A 19999-nucleotide genomic window follows, 5' to 3' on the forward strand; every position below is an offset into this window, starting at 1 on the left:
CAGGCTTGCTCTTTAACAGTAAGACTATTTGAAATTTGATTTCTGTGGTTTGAGTCCATTGCATTAGTGAGAGATGTGGATCAGTCAATCCAATTGCGAATGTGTAGACTGAGAACATGAAGGTACTTTAAGGACTACAGCAATCTGCAATTTGACCGCCTTCTTACTTAGTCTAGGCCTTCCATCGAGCTATGACTAACAGGATGCTTACTGACTTCTAAGAAAAATGGACTATGCCCCAAAGACTAAGCAAAGTTCAACCTGAAGAACATTTTTGAACAATAGTTCAAGAATTCCATCTTCCTGTCTCGCTTTTTCAAAATCTGACTGAGAAACTGTGTCAAAAATAAGCCAAGAGAGTAGGAAAACCCATACTGGCTTTCTCCAAGTCACTTCAGTAAGATGGGAATAAGGAACACCAATTTCTTATTTCTGGCAACAGACCAGCTATTATCTTCCTAGAACAGATTATTTTAGAAGTAGAACAGTACAGAAACACCTTGGAAGCATCTGGTAATTTCCAGAGACAGAACTTTGACGTGACATTTTGAACCCATCTACAAATAGCCATACTGGACTATGGTTTAAGAACTACTGCTCTGCAGAAACATGGGCAATGAGGAGCGCACAGCCTGGCAAAGTCAGACCAACCCTAAGTTCTTTAACAAAATATGTAAGAACAGGTTCCAAACAGCAAAAGTCTATAACATGGTCAAAACTAACTAACACAGATTCAAAATGTGAGTGAAAACAAACATCAAAACATCTCAAAGCAAAACTGCAGCTAGGAATGCTCCAATTTAGACCATGTACCCAAAATACATAAAGCATACCGGTCTAGGCACATAGCACAGCAAGCATCAAAGACTAACCTACCTGTCCGAAATGTGCAGGGTATCCCAGCATGTGCATATACAGCAGCTTTGCCACATTTCTGCATCGGTACGTGTTATCTTCCTCTCGGAAGGATGATCGGATAGCAGCACACTCCTTTTGAATCATCTCACGCTCTTCTGCCTGGGTTCTTGCTGTCCGGATGGTCCGGATCAGCTCCCGCAGTCTGATGGGGGCTGGCATCCTCTGGGAGGAGAAAAAGATATCCGTAAGCCTTCTTCTACTGTATCCGATGACTTAATAATTGTCTCAAAGTTTAACATAAGGTTTTCCTTCTTCCCCTACAATTATATAAACAAAAGAATTAAGAAAATACAGGCTGCTTCAGCAGTATGGTTAAAAGTAAACTTGAAAAACAGAAGAATTAATTGCACCTTCCAGGAACATACATTCTCGCAATGTTTTGAACTAGCTATCAAGTGAACATAAAAGTGACTTCTGATCTGAAACAGGCAGAAATGGTATGCAAGGTATGCTCCCATGTTCACATCTTCTTACTCTCCCCAAGGACGTCAGGCTCAAAGAGGATTAATCACAAAAATTGTGACAACTTGGGACAGAAATTCTTTACAAAAAGCAATGCTATTTATTAACTTGCACAAGATTTCAGATAGGTTTTTCAAATAGCCAGGCTTCAAAAGTCCTATGGACTTGCACACTTAATACTTTGAGTGGTGGAATGCAGCAGAAAAAGCTGATGGAAGAGCAATCCTATCGGTGTGGATATATTTCGGAATCAAGTTGACACTGTCCCTTTATTAGGCAACAGCCAGAACAATACTTTCTAAAACAAGCCTGTCACTGTATGAAGGAGACTGCAGGAGACAGACATATTCTACACGAACTTCAAGTAGTTCCATTTTACCATATGGAATAGTGATGGTGCCATCTGACCTAGAGAACAATTTATTCTCTTGAATGTTCTTCAAGACAAGAATTACTCTCAAATGAAAGCCAAACTTTAAAACTATGTTCAATGGTGCTGCACACAACCTTTCAGAGGTAGCTATGCCATCATATTTATCTGCATAAAATGTCTTCTACTTTGCTCTCTCTTATTTTCCCCTAGTGATGTGTAACACTCGGTTTGAGGTTGTGGTTGCTACAAAGTGCTCGGCCGGTGTTTTTCATGTACTGGTTTAATAAAGCCCCAAATCTCTTTCCTGGGTGGCAACACTCTGGTTAGACTCCATCATTTTTAAGCCTGGATTCACCTCCTACCCCCACCCTCACTCCTCAATATACCTCTCAGATATTTTGACATGCCAAATATCTTTTGTTAGAAAACCAGGGAGAAAGTAATAAAAAATAAAAGCACTACTGCAGGCACATTCCTCTGCAGTCTACGGGTAGTAGTTTCATAATTGTTAAGATGACTTATGAGCAGGCTTATGCTGAAAGAGGTGCTCAATTCCACTCCTTCCATCCTTCTACCAGCAGCTTTCCTGGGACATGGCATGCCAGATAAGGCAACTTGTGCATCTAAAACAGCTTATTTTCCTTTCAACAGAAGCGGTCTTTGAACAAAACAGTTTGATTTGTGCTGACACAAGGCAATGGGAACACACAGCAATGGGAGATCTGAGATGGAGCAGGGAAGAGAAGAAACGTTCGCTCCTGCAGTAAGCAACACAACTGAAGCACAGACCCATGATGAGGCTTTAGATCTTAAACTCCCGTTCCTGAGAATACAGGCAACGGCTAGTACAGGTTACAATCAGGGGCGTTTTGCTTGTTAGCTTTAAGTAGAGACTTCTTTGCAAACTTTCCAAAACCCTATCATATGGTCTGCAAACAAAATTAAGCTTGGTATTACTTTACCTTGATATCACAGGTCCTGTTGCTTTCACATTACATTTGAAGGGCTTATAAATTGCGCAACACTGGTTTGCCCTGCCTGTGACTTGTTACCGGCAGTGCTGTTTTCTTGGCCTGTGCCCAACGAACACCTGTGGCAGGCACATCTGCGGAGGGCTTCAGCACATCGCTGTCAGTCTGGCTCTTTATGTCAAAGTAAAACAACAGACAGCCAGAATCATTTAAGCCAATGGAACAGCACCGAGTAAAGATACCACGCTTCCAAAGCAGACCTTTATAAGAACCTTTATTTTGCATCCTTCACCAATCTAAGGCAGGACTTCATACCTCTCTGAAGCAGCAGAGCAAATGAAATCAAACAGTGGCAATCTGGTATGATGTCACTCTGTCATCATCCATTCACTGTAAGAAATGTATAACCTGTACTTACAAATGCCCTTACATAAACAATCAACATACCACACTGTAAAGATTATTTTTCCTCCCCATATCACAACAGCAGTAAAACAATGAACCAGCATTTCAGAAAGCAAAGCAATGAAGAATAAGAGTTTTACCCAGATTATAGCCAATTAAAAGGTTACCTCCTTTTCTCATCTGATTGTGTCATACTAATATGCTGTTAGTACAGACACAGTCCAATCCGAGCTATTTCCTAAGAGCAATTCTATCTCTCACACACATCCTGCCTGATAAGGAGAGAGTGATTGAGAAGTGCTCACAAGGAGGACAGCATGAAGGGCAAAAGACAAAGCTACAATTTATTTTCCAACATTAAGAACTTCTGTATTTGTGCTGCAACTTCACAACCATACTCCTTTTTTAGTCAATAATTTAGCATTTTTTAAATATATCTTTCAATTTTTTCCATAAAAAGAAAAAAAGTTTTTTTCACACTCCCATCTACAAAAAATTCTCTCTCTCACAAGAGAGAATCACTTCACACTCTTACTCTTTGGGGGTTGAGCTACTTTTTTGTGCGCGCCTTTTTTTTTAAAAAAAAAAAACAAAAACATTTCAATGCATAGTAATTGCCATGCGATGTAACAGGTTGGCCTCCTCCTCCCTCTCCATAAGAAAGGCTTTTCTTGCTACCAAGAAATTCTCACAACAGACATTTTGTTTTCCACCCTCAACTGTAAGTCTAAGATTCTTTTGCATGCCAATAAACTGGAAATCTCATCTAAGTTTCAGAAATTTCTGGCAAGTGTATACAGCAGTTACTGCAGTCATGAAGAGATTCAGGACATGAGAATACGTAAATTCAGAAGTATTCCAGAACAGATTAATATTTACCATTATCAACCATTCCAAAGCCTATTATAATGCTAACCTTCAATGTGACACACCTTGGGTAATTCCTGCTGAATTTCTACTAAGCATGACCGTATACACGACACAGTGTGCATACACCCAAACAGTTTAAGCAACATGGTGAAGCTTACTAACAGACTGCACAATCAAGTATGTATTGTCCTCTATTGATGCAGAACAGGGCATAGAGGAGAGATGGCAGAGAACAAGAGCCAACCCTGCCAGGTAAGTCATGAAACAGATCTAACCCAGTTTCCTGTCTCAGTACGGGAAGCAGCAGGTGCATAGGGGAGGTAACAGAGAGAGGGCGTCTCCTCAACATCTTAATAACTGATGGGAGAAGAAGCGCAGCTCCTCAGTATCTCATTAACCACTGAACGAAAGAAATAGGGATGTCTAAGCAGCAACTTTAATGTCCTGCCCGTTCATCTCTTCCAGCACTCAAAGATGAGCAACACATGCCCCTTGGTCAGCAAGTAAAGATCCATAGCTTGCAGGGTCAGAAAAGCTAATCATCCTAAATCCAAGTCCTCTGAACCAACAAACCAAGTTTTGTGCAGGTATCACAAGACTGACAAAATGTCATTCAGAATCAGTTTCTGTCCCTTCTCCCCGCCCCCTTCTCCCCAGACTCATTTAGCTTTTTGAGGGCCATACATGCTTTTGTACTCAGAATGGTGACCCAGTAACTCACCAACAATTTCTGTACAATCCCAAATTCCTCTGGATGACTCCTATCCAAGGGACAGGCTGTAACTTAATAGTTAAGCCCACAATGCTAGGACTTGAATGTAGTAAGAAGCATGACTGCAAAACATTAGCACATATTTTGCAGGCTTGATGGAAAAAAAATAATCAGAAGAGCTAGAATGAAGCAACAAGGTTACATGGATATTCCCCCAGGATGGAAAACACCTAATTCACACAAGATAGCAACTACTTTGCATGATATATATCTAATCAGCATGCACTCTCAGGCACACAGGTAAGGAGACAAAAGAAACATGACAGAGAGAGAGAGAGAGAGAGAGAGAGGGGACTGCTCTGGCTCCCTTTTCTTGTTCCTTTCAAGAAGTGTACATAAACCTCCTCTCCCTTTAGTCAAATCACCTCCAAGCATTATTTGTATATTAGTTTTCCAGGATTGTGAGAGGTTGCAGAACAATAGGAAACAAACATTTTTCCACATACACGCTGCCAAGCAATCCGGGACTAGAACCTGAGCATAGTGACAAGCAATAACAGCTAGGTAGGCATGGGGCCTCCTGGGCTCCATGGTTACATAGCTAGCACTCAAGGAAGCAGCAGCATAATAAAAAGCACAAAGAGTGAAAAAGGACTCCAACAAGCCCCCCAAATTGATTTATTGCTAAATAGTTTTGACTTCCCTGATCATACGTAGTATGGACAAGATGCAGCACAACCATACCATGGCCCTGCCAAGGCAGTGGAACCTTACAGCATCAAAATTCCACTGGGACTTGACATACAGATTTCACTAAAGGAAGGAAGTAGGAGCATATGTTAGTAACCTGCTTATTGATGAGAGCTAAAACAAAAAGAATACTGACAATTTACAAAATCAAAATATAAATAGAATTAAACAATGTAACTTAGAAGAACTAAAACACGTAAGAAGCAATCTACCAATTTTGACTATATCGTTTTTCTTGAAATCAGAATCTTGAAATTCACACTATGAACCCTGCAAAGGATTAAGGTAAATCAGCTTGAGGTGACAACTACGAAGCTATCAAATAAACTGCCATGAACAATGAGATTTTACAGAGCTCTATATTATAAAAATGCATTTTATTGCACTAGATGACTAACAGAGAGGAAACCATATCACGTGGTAATAGCAAACCTGAAGTATAATTTTAGCTGGTTAAACACAGCTTAGAACTTCCTTCAGAGTAGCAGGTCTTGTTTTTCAGGATTAGCTAACATTTTTGCCCTGGTACAGGAACATGTTTTTATTCTTTCATATCAACATAAATGACAATGCAATTTTTAAAAGCAATCTCCTTTTTCCTCATTTTTTTTTTAATTTTTTTTACAGTAGCAGTACTCCTTGGCCATTTCTTTGCTACCTACAGGCTCTAGAAATCAGGGCTGGTCCCTGAATACCTGGAAAAAAAAACTAACAGTTAAGTTCACAATATCTGGTATGATCAACAAAATGTTTCTACCTCATCAAGTCTGCTTTATCCTTCTTATTTTAAAGGCATTAGTCTTTAGTATAGCCTACTACCAAGAAAAAGTTAGACGCTTAACTCAATTAGCTCCAGTGGTTAGGTGGTTGGTGCCTAGATTCCTTTAAACATTTTTTTTTCCTGCTCTCTGCATCTTATAAAAGGTGTTAACTCAGGGATTCTCCTCCTCTCCAACTCATGAGTTCTTCCCCTGAACAAACTAATGAAGAAAGTATTCTTTCTTCATGCAACTTATTCTTAGTATATTATCCAAAAGCAAAAAGAAATTGTTAACCAGGAAAACAAAAATCATACTGTATTAAAAACATTTAGTTTTAGTCTAAATTATATCTCTAAACAGCTATTTTCTCCCGTCTTGTAGTCTTTTACTAGTTAAGTTTGTGTTGTTTAAAATTTGAAGATTTTATTTAACAAGCCATTATTCCGAAAGTATTTAAGTATAAAACCTCGATAAAAACCTCCCTGAGAATACAGTAACGTTAAAATACAACTGTTCACCAAATAACCTTTTATATTTGCAAGCAGCACACGATACAACCGAAGTCCCACATGTAAAATGCTCGAGTGCTTCAGTCAAGCTACATTCAGCTATCAGGAACTGCAGCATAAAGATTTAGGGTACTTAAACATGCAATTGAGTTGAGACCTGCTCCAGTGTAATCCATTCAGAAATGTTAGCCTATGTCTTAAAAAAAAAAAAAAAAAAAAAAAAACCACCACACACCACCACTTAAGAACTTATTTAGGACAAAATATCAGACATGTTTTTAAATTCTGTTGTTATTTCACCTTGAATTCTGGAAACAAAGACATGGAACCCATTGAGGCTCATTGAATTATTTATAGAATGGCTCTACTGTTTGGGGAAAATAGCCTAAATTTTCAATTCAAATAAGGTGCATACAATTTACAGGAAAATCTATAACTGAGTATTTCTGAGCTTGGTTCATTCTAAAAAGCAGCCCAAGACTGCAGAAGCATACATTTTCAAACAGCTCTAAAAAATTCATAATAAGTTGCTCTGTCCCAACTCATCTATAAGCAATCACACTCCTTAAAAAAAAAAAAAAAAAAAAAAAAAAAAAAAAAAAAAAAAAAAAAAAAAAAAAAAAAAAAACACTCAAACCAAACAGCTTTTAGGAAGTTACAACATTAAAGCCTGACCCAACTCCAACTGAAATCAGTAACAGAATTCCCCTTCTTGCTTCAGTAGAACTGCATCAAGCCTCCTGAACACAAAAAGAAAGCGTAAGATATATCTAGACTGTATGAAGGGAATAACTGCAATGGTTATCCACAAAATCCCAATAGCCTGAACTCCACAGCACTATGAGCAGGCTTCACACTACTATAAGATACTTAAAACAAAAAAGCACACACACACACACTGACAGCAAAAACAGAATTAAACACTAGAAGTAGAGATCAAGCTGGGAGAGGGGGTTGATTGCTGTATAGTTTAGTGTTATCAATATTTATATGGAAAACATTAAAACACCTAACCAAGCAGCACTGTCAACATCACTAAGGGCAAAGGCAACACAAGAGAGTTAAGAGATAAGCAGCCAACCATACATTTGAAGGGGAAAATAATCTCTCTTGAGAAAAAGCTATTTAATAAAACGGAGGGAACTAATAAGTCAAAAATAAGCAACATCAGGAAAGCAGTAATAAATTAAGGCAGAGGGTGGTTTGATACAATATGATAACACAAGGCATCAGCATTACTTTGCACTGTACAAAGATAGCTTGGAGAAAAAAAAATGGTCAAGTATGCAAAATATGCCTTAAAACAAGAGCTTAAATGCAGTTTGAGGGGGCAGTGACTGTTCCATGTCCAGGTGCATTTAAAGAACAGGAAGCGTACTGTGAGTGTAACAGAGGTGGGGAGCAGGAGAGGACAGTGACAGAAGAGACCTACACTTTGAAAGGATCCTATAACTCACCAGGCTGAACACAGCACTACTTCTCTTGTTTCCTGCACCTACAGCCAACAACAGAATTTAGTAAGACTAGGAAAACACTTCCGATGAAGCTCCCATTCCTGCACAATGGTACATATACACCAACCCGCACAATTCCTGAACTGGCTTAAAAGGATGCACTGAGCTTTCAACCATTACAAATATTAGCCTCTAACACTTAACAAATAGAAAATGTTTTCTTAAGGACAGAATTAACGAAGCATTGGAAGAAGAGTTAGCACATCTACATAGCTGATGAGCATTATAGACGAGATTTTTTATTTCAGATTTCTGTTTTCATCCTTCCATCACCTCTGACCTACATACGCTACACCTTTGTATTTCTTAGCTGCTTCTAGATTCTTGTTTTTATCTTTAAGCAATCTGGTTATTTTATTTCCTTGCAGAGTTAAAATTAAAAAAAAAAAAAACCACCTGCTTGCTACTACCTTGCGACAAAAACACACGTCTTGCTTTGTCTTGGTATATAGCCTAATGAAAAATGATACACCACATTTTTTCCATTCGTTAATACAACTTTGCAGCAGGTAACTTTGGCCATGTCCTAGAAGTTCTTATCTTGTATTTTACCTACAGCATCTCTTCCAAACATCAGAGGCTAACCTTACTACTAGTAGCAATATTAGCAGAGATTTGCTTGCACTCACCTTCTTTTTTTGAGTAACGCCCTCATCATATATTCACTTACTGACTCCAAAGCTCTCATCAAATAAAGAAACACTACTACCACAATAGACCAGATTGTTTTCTGAGGAAAACACCTGAGTATCATCTAGAACAAATTAATATCACTTTCAGTCAGAAGAGTTTGCCCTTTTGGTAAACCAAAAAATCAAACAGCCTGTGTCTGAAACAGTCTCAAGTTATACACATTGCCAACTCAAAAATAAAAATATTAATGCAAAAGAGGCATTTTACTGAATATGAGCAACTTCAGAAGCAATTAAAATTTTTATTAGCCCTTATACTTTGAAAGGCAACTTTCCAAATCCGAACTGCATTAATTAGTGCACAGTCTGTCTGCATGCCTGAGAACAGACATCTTCAGTTCCTCTGCTGCTGTTGACAACCGTTTTATTCCACAAATAAACTTACTGATCTCATTAGCTTACAACGATGAGAATTCAGAAGTCTGTATGCAAAGAAGCTATCAAGAATCGGAACATTAACCTCCTTGACTCGTTGGCCAGGACACTGCAAACAAGCATACTGAAGGACCTCTCTACTCTTATCACAGCGCCATTAGGAAAGAAGGTCAGATTTGCAGTCACGGGAACAAAGGAAGAGACTGCTCCTCTATCAAAAAAGGAGGGAACCTGAAAGCTGACTCCCTCACAACGCAGACTTTCTTTCCCCTTCTCAACTCACGGGAATTTAAATACCTTCCCCTCCTTCTCTCATCATGGAAGAAACGAGGGGATCACACTGCAATCTGTCTCAGAAAAAGTCTCTTGCCTTTATTCAGCTCTCACATATCCAATAAAGTTTTCAAATCACGTGCCAAAAAACAAAGTAGGCAAAAGGAAAAAAAAAATGGCAGTAAAACAGCGCATGCAGATAAACAAAGGAAAAAACAACGAGTATAGTTTAGAAAAAGGGGGGAAAAAAAGTAAAAGGGCATAAAAAAAAACCAAGTATACACTGTTAAGTAGAATAAGAACCTGAAAAAAAAAAAAAAAAGGAAAAGAAACTAAACAACTCAATGTGTAATTTTAAATGCAAGATGCAAGGGGTTCTATGCAGCAAAAAATATGTGTATATTTTACTTTGTTTAAGCTATTATGTGTCAAATGCACTTTCAGGTATTGCACCAGAAATGCCACCCCTCCAAAGGGGTTCCCCTGGCACCCCATCCCATGCCTTTCCATTCAGGCTTCAAGCATCGGAAACTAAAGTAGATCACTAGGCATTTAAAAGCATCGCTTACCATGTAACGAAACACACAAACGTTTCATTCACAAACTTTCAAAACAATGCCTACCATTAGAAAAAGTCGTAGTTTGTCTCACAGTTTGTGAGACAAGAAAAAGAGAGAACTCCAGCCTCGAGAATGGGACTTGAAACTGTCCTCGGGCTGATTTCTGAGTAACGGTAGACAACTCTAGCGCAGACCCAAAGCTGAAATTTACCGAAAACGCTTTTGGCCAGAAACCAAAGACTTCTGCCTCCAGGAAAATCCACGCATCCGCGCCACAGCGCGCAGACCCCGTAAGAATCACGGCCTCACCGTAACGCTGCGGGCAGCTGCGCAGCACAGGCAATACAACGCCAAGGCGAGGCGGATGCAAACGCGCAAACCACTTGTCGGACGCTGAGGCCCCCCGGCGCCAACGAGGCGAGGCAACGCTTCCTCCTGCCACAACTCCGGCGGCGGGCCCTGCGCTCCCCGCGGGGCGCCGGGCCCCCGGAGCAGGGCCGGGGCGGCGGGCAGAGCCCTGCCGGCCGCGCCTCGCCAGCGGCCAAAGGCCCGGGCCCGCCGCAGGCGCGCCCCTCGGCCGAGGAAGCCGGCCCCGAGGGCCCGGGGCCGGAGCGGAGCGGGGCCGGCAGCGCCGGGCACGGCCAGGGGCCGCGGGCGGGCGGGCCCCGCGCCGGCGGAGGCGGCGGGAGGGCAGCGGGCGGCCTCCTCCCGCGGGCGGCCCCGGGAGGCCGCGGAGCGACCCGGGCGCAGCGCCGCGAGGCCCGGCGGCGGCACGCGCGGTGCCCGGGCTGCCGCGGGGCGCGGCGAGGAGAGGCGCGGGGCGGGCGGCGCGGCCCCACTCACCGGGCCGGTGCCTGCAGCGGAGGAAGCGGCAGCGGCAGGAGCCGGGCATTCAAAATGGCGGCGGCGCGGCCTCAGCACCGATACGGCAGGCGGAGGGATCCGCGCGCCGGCACGCTCCCCTCGGCCTCCCGGCCGCGACCGGCGCCAGGCTGGGGGCGCGGCCGCGGCCTCCGCGGCGGGAAAGGCGCCGGGGCGGCACGGGGCGGGCGGCGGCGGGGCGGGGGGGAGGCGTCCCGCACTACTTTCCTCGGCGGAAGCGCACGCGTGCCGGACCCGCGAGCGGCGCTGCGTTGCGCCGTGGCAGTCACTGATGACGTCACGCGGGGGGGCGGGCCCCGCGCCGAGCGCTGCCCCGAGGTGCGGCCGGGCGGGTCGCGCCGCCCGCAGACTGGGTTCCGCGGCGCCTCGCTGCACGGGGGGGGCGGCGGGAGCGGGAGGGGCCGGGGCCCGGGCAGCCGCCGGCGGCTCGCCCCCCGCGGGCCCGGGTTACCGAAGCCGCGCGCGGCGGCCGGAGGGGCGGGGAGGAGCGCTCCGATCCGCCGGGGCACGGCCGCTGGAGCCGGCCCGCGGTGGCGGCGGGGCCCGGGAGCGCCTCGGGCCCGGCTCCCGCCCGCTGTGTGCTCGGCGGGGATCGGCCGCAGCGCGCCCGGGGAGGAGCCGCCGGCTCCCCGCAGACGAGGCCGGGCAGGGGGCGCCTCGGCAGCGCCCGCTCCGCTCCGGGGCCGCCCGCAGCTCCCGGCCCCGCGCCGGGCTCCCCGCCCCGCCTCGCCTCCAGCCGTCGCCGCGGCAACGGGCGCTGCGGGCGGCCCCGGCGCTGAGGCGCTTCCGGCGCGCGGCCTCCGCCCGTCATCGCTGCTGCGCCGCGGCGCGGGGCGGGGCCGGGCCGGGCCGGGCCGGGCCGGAGGCGGCCGCGGGGCCGATGGGGGTCGCGGAGCAGGAGCCGGGCGATGGCGGCGGGTGAGGCGCGGCGGGCGCCGGGCGGGCCGGCGGAGGCGGGGCGCGGCCGCGGCGCCTCGGGCCCGGCGGGGCGGAGCGGGGCAGGGCGCGGGGCGGCCGGGGCCGGGGCTCGGGGCCGGGGCCGCCGAGCGGGGCGGGGGCTCGGGGCTCCGGCGGCCCGGGTCTGGCCCCGGCCCCGCGGCTCGGGGCTCCCCCCGCGCGGCCCCGGCCCCGGGGCTCACGGCTCCCTCTGTTCCCGGTGCAGGTGAGGCGGCGGCGGCCGGCGGCGGGGATCCGGGAGCCGGCGTGCGGCAGCCCCTGCGGGCGCCCCCATGAACGAGCGTCGCGGCCGCGGCTGCCGGGACTCCGCGGGGCGCCATGAGAGCGGGCCACGAGCGCAGCCAGGAGCGCCTCCCGCCCAAGAAGCGGGAGCTGCCGGCCGCCAGCAGCGGCGCGGAGGCGGCGCGGGCGGGGGGCGCCCAGGCCTCGGGCGAGGGCCCCGAGTGGGCCCGGACGGCGGGGCCGGGCCCCGCGGCCCTGCGCTACGGCCCCGGGGAGGCCGCGGAGGCGGTGGCGGGGCTGACGGTGGACCAGTACGGGATGCTCTACAAGGTGGCGGTGCCGCCCGCCACCTTCTCCCCCACGGCCCTGCACCCCGTGGTGAACGTGAGCCCCCTGACCCCGGCCTTCAACGTGACCTCGCCGATAATCCAGCACCCGGGGGTGCCCTACCCGCCTATCCACTACGCGCAGATCCCGCCGACGTCCCTGCAGCTCATCGGCTCGCATTACACGGTGCCCTACGCTGTCCCTCCCGGCTTCCTGCCTAGTCCTCTCCTGTCTCCTTCCACCAACCTCGCCGCCTCTCACGTCCCCCACTTTGTGCCATATGCCTCTCTCTTCACGGAAGAAGCCGCTCCTTCCCCCCAGACTACCTCTCCTACCCACACCTTCAACAAATCTGCTTCTGCGGTCTCTCCCTCGGGCCAGATGCAGCACCATGCTGGGACCCAGCCACTAGATACTACGCTAGGTAGAATTCCTGTTTATTATCAGATGTCCCGCCTCCCACCAGGGTACTCGGCATATGAGACGCCCACAGCAGGTGGAAGCCCAGATTCTTCTCAGCAAGACAGTCAGCTGAGTTCAGAGGTAGCTGCTGCCAACGGTGGACAGAGACATCTGGAGCACAACGTGGTGAGGAGGACCAGTGAGGCTGTGGACTCTGGCAGCAGTAAAGCCGAAGACTGTCTGCCAGGGGCTGCAGTGGGATGTGTGGTTGATGGACAGTTTCTTTCAGGTTACCAGACGTTGAGAACAGAGGTCTCTGTGCCAGCTCACAGAAACACCCCAGACACTGACCTGGAGGTCCAGAGGGTGGTAGGGGTGTTGGCATCTCAGGATTATCATGTTCTGGCAGCCCAGAGGAAAGATGACCCAAGCCCTTTAAACCTTTGCCATAGTATCTCTGATCAGCAGGGGGAGTCAAAGGACGTTTTGAGGAACACAGTGGAAAGGGCCGCTGCTGGGAAGAGCCAGTCCAGGAGTCCGTATGTTGTATCCCCTGAAGAGATGGTTAGACAAAGACAATTAACCAAAGGAATGGTGATAGCTAACGGCAAGCCAGTACTGGTTCCCGTTGGATCTGAGCCCATCAGGTCTTCTGCTTCAGAAACCCTGGTAAGGCAGAGTCCAGACGTGCAGGCTCGAGGGAGCGTGCTCGAAAAGGACCTGGCACAGCTGCAGCCACCCAGCTCCTCACACTTGCCCTCCCACTTCATGAAAGGAGCCATCATCCAGCTGGCTACAGGAGAGCTGAAGCGGGTAGAGGACCTGCAGACTCAAGACTTTGTTCGCAGTGCAGAGGTGAGCGGGGGCCTGAAGATCGATTCCAGCACCGTGGTGGATATTCAGGAAAGCCAGTGGCCTGGGCTTGTCATGTTGCATTTTGTGGTTGGGGAGCAACAAAGTAAAGTGAGCATCGATGTGCCCCCAGAGCATCCCTTCTTTGTCTATGGCCAGGGCTGGTCCTCCTGTAGCCCGGGGCGGACTGCTCAGCTCTTTGCTTTGCCCTGTCACAGGCTGCAAGTGGGCGATGTCTGCATATCAATCAGTTTACAGAGCATGAATGGCAACTCTGCTTCTCAGGCTAACTACCCTCTCACAGATCAGTTGATATCTACTAGGGAGAGATCTGAAAGAACTGCTCAGGGGTCCAGAGAACCGTCTGACAGAGCTGCTGAAAGGAAGAGCCAGCCAGAAAGGGAAAGTGCAGCTCAGAGCTCTCACGCAGAACCCTCTCAGCCTGAGACTGTCACTCAGCACAGCTGGGCAGCCCCAGGCTTCCAAAGATACAGCACGCAGGCAGAGGAGCCTCGGCCCTCTCTGCTCCGTCCCTCTTTCATTCCCCAGGAGGTCAAGCTGTCTATCGAAGGGCGTTCTAATGCAGGGAAGTGATCCCTTTGAGGCTGTGAGCTAGGGCATGCCCTCCGGGTGAGCCTCACCTTCACTGGGTGGAGAAATTGCACACGCTTTGTGGCAGGTTCACCAGCAAGGCTGCCCTGCAGAACTGGATTAATTCCAGTTCAGTGGCTGACCAGTTCCTCTTGGGGAATCGAGAGGACTCCAGTGCCTCAGGGAGCAGCAACAGGCTAGCCGGGGTAGAGAAAAGGGACGTGCTCACGAGCTTGCGATGAGAACATCTGGAGGCTGGGGCTTTCTTGCACCTCCCTGAACAACTGACACCCTGCAGGGCAGGGTCTAAGTAAGCATTCAGGAAAGGTGGAGAGATGGGAAGGGCAGACGTGGCTTAAGGTAGAAAGTAAAATTGCTGAAGATATTATTCCTCCTTTTTCATGATGGGGAGAGATGGGTCCCCACTGGAGTTTAGGGGGCTCTACTCCCAGTATCCCCTTTCTTCACACATGCACTTTAAAAGGACCGTTCACCGATGGAGCTCTTGAGGGCAGGACGCAGATGCTTCTCTGATGGTTCTGTTTAATGTCTCTTCCACTGAATCCAACTGCTCTTTCTTCTTGCAAAGAATGTACAGAGATTTCCATGAATCACAGAAACTCAAGAGGAAGGACCAAAAGGATGGGTTTGGGTACAGGTGAATAGGGAACTTGAGCACTTGGGATGGGGCATGGGATGGGAGATGTCAGTTTCCTGCTTTGAAACATTTCTGTTGTCACCTAATTGTTGTAATATTAGTCACCAAATCAAATATTCCTTCCCATGTTAATAACCTTAAAAACAAAATCTCTTGGGCTTAAGGCTTTTAAGGCTTAGCCTGTGGGTGAATGGGGTTAGGTTTTGTTTGGTTTGGTTTTTGTTTTTTTTTGAAAGCTGGAGTCAGATATATTTAGCATTCTCTAGTGAGGGATGGAAACACATCCTTCGACTGTGAGACCGAGACTATTTTGTAATTACATCAGAAGAAAACTTTACGGATGGCTAATTATTCCCTGCAGGCAGTTTTCTCAATAAACTCTAAAGAAACAAGCGTTTGTGCATGTGCAGGCAAAGTACAAAGCTTCAGCTAAGTACAGTTCCATGAGTAATGTAGGGACTCCAGGGATCGCAGCATCGTAGGGCATTTCTGGGTGTTTTTCTGTTGGTTGTTCTAATGCAGAACTTCGGAGTTCCTCTGTAGAACAACACAGTAATATCAAGAGTAGCCTTCTTCACAGTGAGATCTAACACAAATGTGTATTGATACCTCGTTATGGTAAATAACACTCCATTCGAGTGAAGGCTCCTGCAGTTACACTAATTTGCCCTCTCTGATGGTGTGTTATGACACTGGCTCTAACTGCCTAGTTAGAATAAAAATGTCACTGTTTTGTCGAGGGTAAGAGCCTTACTGACTTAACGTGGATTTGAGGATTCCCTATATTACGGTGCCCATCACTCTGCTAGGACCAGGCTTTTGAGGATTTCTTCTCGGCGTGCCGATCCCTGCTAGAGTCCTGACGATGCTCCTGATGTCAGTGTACCATTTTCTGTCTCCCTTGTCTCATCTTCCTGAAGTTTTCTGCCAGGCATGCTGGACTGCTAGGGCTCTGCTTCTTTCTTTCCCCAAATGGCTTGTGTGTCAGCACTTCTCGATGATGTGGCTGCCCTCCTGGTCAGCTTCTGCGGTGCTGGTGTCTCAGGGTTGGTCTGAATACTCTTCAGAAACGTGTCCTGTAACCAACTGCCTTCAGTTGGCTGCGTGGCAGGGGCTTTGTGCATACGTGTTCTGCAAGCGAGAGAGTCTCCAGAAGGGTTCTTCCATCCAGGCCATTGATTATGATTTCCTAGCAAATCGCTAGCCGTTTCTGTTGCCTTTGACATGCCTGCGCCGGGAGAACAATTTATTTTCAGGCCTTAGTTAAGATACGCTTTGTTCATGCCTTCAGTGTTTGTGCCTCATGAGGGTTTCTCCAGGGGGAGGATGCTGCCCGTGTCACACGTAGCTTCCCCGGAATCACAAAATGCTTGTGGTCTCATCAACTGCATGTGGAAATGCACAAGGTCACAGTGACACTGTCGTGTGAAGATTCTGCCTCCTTCGATGCGGCAGCTGTGGGGTGCTGCCTTTTCGTGGCACCGGCACATCCTTGCCTGGGCCCAGGTGCCCGGCCTCATTCCCACGTGTGTTCCGCAGTCGCTGTTCATCGGACTCTCCTGCACAAAGGCCTTGCCTGATGCTGGTTAGTGCTTAATGCTCAGGATAGCCAGGGTCTGTGGCCAAGAGCAGAAGACAGAGGAGCCCAGCTTTTCTCGCCTGTTCTTTGTGTGGCACATGCAGAAGGACCGAGAGCTGTGGCAGGCAGCTGAGGAAGGGATCTTGCAGAGGTTTGGCCAGTGAGTGCGGAAGGGACGTTGTGTGCTCAGAGTGTTTGTGCAGCTGGACGGTGCAGAGCCCCGGTGTGCCCATTCAGACATGGAAGTCTCTGTCTTAGAGGGTTTGGAGAGCCTGCCTCATCTCCCGTGTGTCGCTGTACTCACTGCTTCTAGGTCTTGGCGGCGTGGGGCGGTGGTCTGAAAAGGCTGGTGTATGAAGCAAGATGCCGCGGGGCTAGACCAGCTCTGCCCGGGGCAGCTGGGGGTTGGCCGGGTGCTCGTCCTGGTGTTTCCTTGGCTGCTGGCTTGGCCACGCATCTGCTGAGTGGTTCTGAGGTCCGTGGAAGAGGCCAGGGTGTGTTTGTCCTTGGGGCTTCTGTCCAGGCTCCCTGTGAGTCCCGCTGTTGAGCAGGGTTCAGCTGCCAGCTCTTCTGTTCTCTGGAAGCAACGGTTTGGGGCACATCTCATGGAGGAGGCATTGAGAGTAATTTGGGCATCTGGCCGCTTGCCCCAGGGACTGTGGGTAAGAGGGGAGTACCGGAGGCCCTCTAGCCCAGCAAACAGCACTCATAATCACTGGAATCTTTCTTTACTGGGTTGGACTGTGTTGCTCAGCTCCAGTGGTGGCTCTTGGGTTGAGTGTTCGGGCTCTCTCGAGACAGGGAGTGTGCGAGACAGGTTCTGCTGTGGGCAGGAAGGCTGTGAAAGAGCCCACAGAGGAGGCATTTATTTCTTAGGTTTACAGGGATAGGGGGAGATAAAGCCAGGAAGACGTTATGGAACGAGCTGGTTATCCAGGCCTTTCTGCTGGCAGAGATGTGACAGGCTTCTCAGAAATACACTGTTTTCCTGCTGCTATTGTGAAGGGAGGGAGAGCTGCGGTCTGTCCTACCTGAAGGAGGAGGCGTCCTGGCCTTGGTCTTACCCAGCTCGCACGGAGGCTGTGGGAAGAGTCTGTAGGATGCAATAACGGGTGTCTGTAGCCATCTGTCCCATCTCATGAAACATTCCTCGGGTCAGCTGCCCATCAGAGGCCAGGCCTGCTCCCAGGCCGTGTGTACACTGTTCCCCCAGGAACACAAGACTTGCTCCAGGTGACGAGCGCTCATCACTACCAGACTATGCAGAGGAAGCTCTGTCTGGAAAGGAGGAAAGCTGCAGGAGCGCCTCTGCCTCTCCTTTCCAGCAGGTGCGCAAGTATAATGCACTTTTCACATTAAGTGTCCCCATCCCTCCTGTCCCCACCCCACACTTGAAGTCACTTTCCCCAGTAGAGAACTAATGATCCTTGTTACTCAGAAAAATATTTTAAACGAAACTACAGCAGCTTGAGTAGCCCAAATGCTAGTTCCTGCCCACAGCAGTCCATGTGCCTTTCCCTAGCGTCACTCACAACTGCTCTTTGCCTTTCAGGCTGTCCCGGGCCTGAAACTTTACAGAAGCTGCTCAGATGGCTACGAATGCACATTCTGTACAGAGTTTGGCCCAGGGTATGTTCCGTGTAGGGCTTAAAATGCCGATGGTCAAGACTCCTCCATGGTCTTCACATCTGTCCATGGAGGACAGGACTTGTCCCGACGTCCCAGGCTGCTGCCACCCCACCCTGCAAACGCGCCGTGCACGTTCTGGTCGCTTTTCGCTTTCGTGGCACCTTAGAGCCAGGGGAGGGTCTGCGCATGCTAAGCAGAGCAAGGCATGTGGCACTGGGGGAACTGGCTGGGCTGCCCTGAGGCAAGGAGGTCTTTGTAGATAAGTGCTGATCCCTCAACTATAATCCCAGTTATGTAATGGCTGTATTAACATGTAACCGACCGCATTGTATCTAAAGCCTTAGAACTAGTCAGGTGCTCCCCTCCAACCTTGCTCCCACCCCATTCCTCCTACCTGATCTTTAACAAAGCATTAATAATTCTAAGGATAATCTCTATTTTGTTGTGCTTTTTTTGTAACTGTTTTAAATAAATCAATTTGTACTGTATATTTGTACTTTTGGTGAGATCCTTTTTCCTGTTTTACCATTTTAAGTCTGTACTTGGCTACACACAGATTGTATTTTTATTGTTAATGCTCTTATGAATATTGCATTTAACTCGTTGACTCTGTAAACACAGTATATATCTATATCTATATATATCTATATATAAACCAATAGCTTTTCCTTTGGTGTTTGAGACTTTTTGCTCGTCTGTGGCATCAGTGATCATTTGAATGGGGGTTCTCTGGTCTTACACAGTGATCTGGAACCTGACAAACACAAGGTAAAGGCAGACAGATAGCTTGTAAGCTTTAAGTCTGCATTCAAATACTTTCGCTTTTGTGTGATCTCCTTGAACCCCTTTGATACAATGGTTTTGTTAGTAAATATTGCTTGGAATAATCATAAGGTGCCAGGGAGGTTGTGGTAAAAGCAACCTCAAAAAAAGTGTACAGTTAGCACAGCAAAGCTATGGCTCTGCTGGCCAAGTGAAACACACAACGTAGGGTAACAGCAACTGCTGCAAAGAGCAAACTGCTGGCTTGAGTGTGAAAGTGAACAGAGGTAAGAATAAAAGTGAGATCAGCTCACAGAACAAAAGAGGATATGGAGAAGGTAACATAGAACTGAATAGATCCTTGCCAGACCTGGTGCCTTTTCCCAAAGAGAGCAAGGCAAGGATGGCTCCTGAAAACCCAGATGAGAAGATAAAACAACTTCTCTAAGCTGAGGAAACAAACTGTTACAGTGGCATGTTAAAGAGTGTAGGGTTCAAAAGATTAAAAGCTTTTTGTAGCGAGTGCCCACAAGACTGTCTATAAGGTTAGTTTCATGTCATGAAAAAATGCAGCATGGTGCACTTCAAAGGCAACTATTTTAAGCAGTTAAGTAGGACTTCAAAAGAGTTGCAGCAAAAGTTTTTCAAGCTAACTAGAGGGAAAAAATCAAGTTTCTAAGTCACTGAAAAATGACTGGCTCTGTCCTCTTTGCAGCTCCCTTCAGGTATTTCTAGGCATGGGCAAGATCCCCCTAACCATTCTTTTCTCCAGGCTGAGCAATCCCAGCTCTTGCAGCCTCTCCTCAGAGGAGAGATGTTGCAGTCCCTTTGGGGCCCTTTGCTAAACTCTCTACAACATGTCTGTGTCTCTCTCACTTGCAAACCTGAAATGCTGTTTAAGTGAAAATTACCTTGTTCCTCAACTGGCAAGCTGCTCCTTGTTTGCTTACCTCGGTCAGCCTTTCATATTGTCTATATGAGGTATCTTAGAAA

At 47.9% G+C, this 19999-nt stretch overlaps 2 protein-coding genes across 4 annotated transcripts in view; one reads left to right on the top strand and one right to left on the bottom strand.

Moving 5' to 3' along the window:
* Positions 1 to 11316, bottom strand: part of AP1G1 (adaptor related protein complex 1 subunit gamma 1) — a 45434-nt gene extending 34118 nt beyond the window's left edge. Inside the window, exons 1-2 of one of the 2 annotated variants that reach the window (XM_068693288.1) lie at positions 10989 to 11316; positions 877 to 1080 (exon numbers count right to left, since the gene is read on the bottom strand). In XM_068693288.1, the coding sequence (XP_068549389.1) occupies positions 877 to 1077 (201 nt within the window). In that variant the 5' untranslated portion in view covers positions 1078 to 1080; positions 10989 to 11316. Of the gene's footprint in view, positions 1 to 876; positions 1081 to 10454; positions 10609 to 10988 lie in introns of those variants that run through there. The other variant, XM_068693287.1, reaches the window with a different exon arrangement.
* Positions 11317 to 11821: 505 nt separating this feature from the next.
* Positions 11822 to 18912, top strand: ATXN1L (ataxin 1 like). Of its 2 annotated transcripts, XR_011099856.1 has the most exons (3): positions 11822 to 11945; positions 12190 to 17943; positions 18168 to 18912. XR_011099856.1 is itself a non-coding variant. In XM_068693289.1 (2 exons), the coding sequence occupies exon 2, from the start codon at positions 12303 to 12305 to the stop codon at positions 14379 to 14381; it is 2079 nt and encodes a 692-aa protein (XP_068549390.1). In that variant the 5' UTR covers positions 11822 to 11945; positions 12190 to 12302; the 3' UTR covers positions 14382 to 18912. The 2 variants fall into 2 exon arrangements, 1 of the variants encoding a protein (XP_068549390.1); XM_068693289.1 differs by having other exon boundaries at positions 12190 to 18912.
* Positions 18913 to 19999: the final 1087 nt, after the last annotated feature.

The sequence above is a fragment of the Anas acuta genome, chromosome 10 (genome assembly GCF_963932015.1).
Source record: "Anas acuta chromosome 10, bAnaAcu1.1, whole genome shotgun sequence".
Taxonomy (NCBI): Eukaryota; Metazoa; Chordata; class Aves; order Anseriformes; family Anatidae; genus Anas; species Anas acuta.

What these genes read in the sequence shown, in the direction of transcription:
- ATXN1L (XM_068693289.1), top strand. Translation starts at nt 12,303, where the DNA reads ATGAGAGCGGGCCACGAGCGCAGCCAGGAGCGCCTCCCGCCCAAGAAG.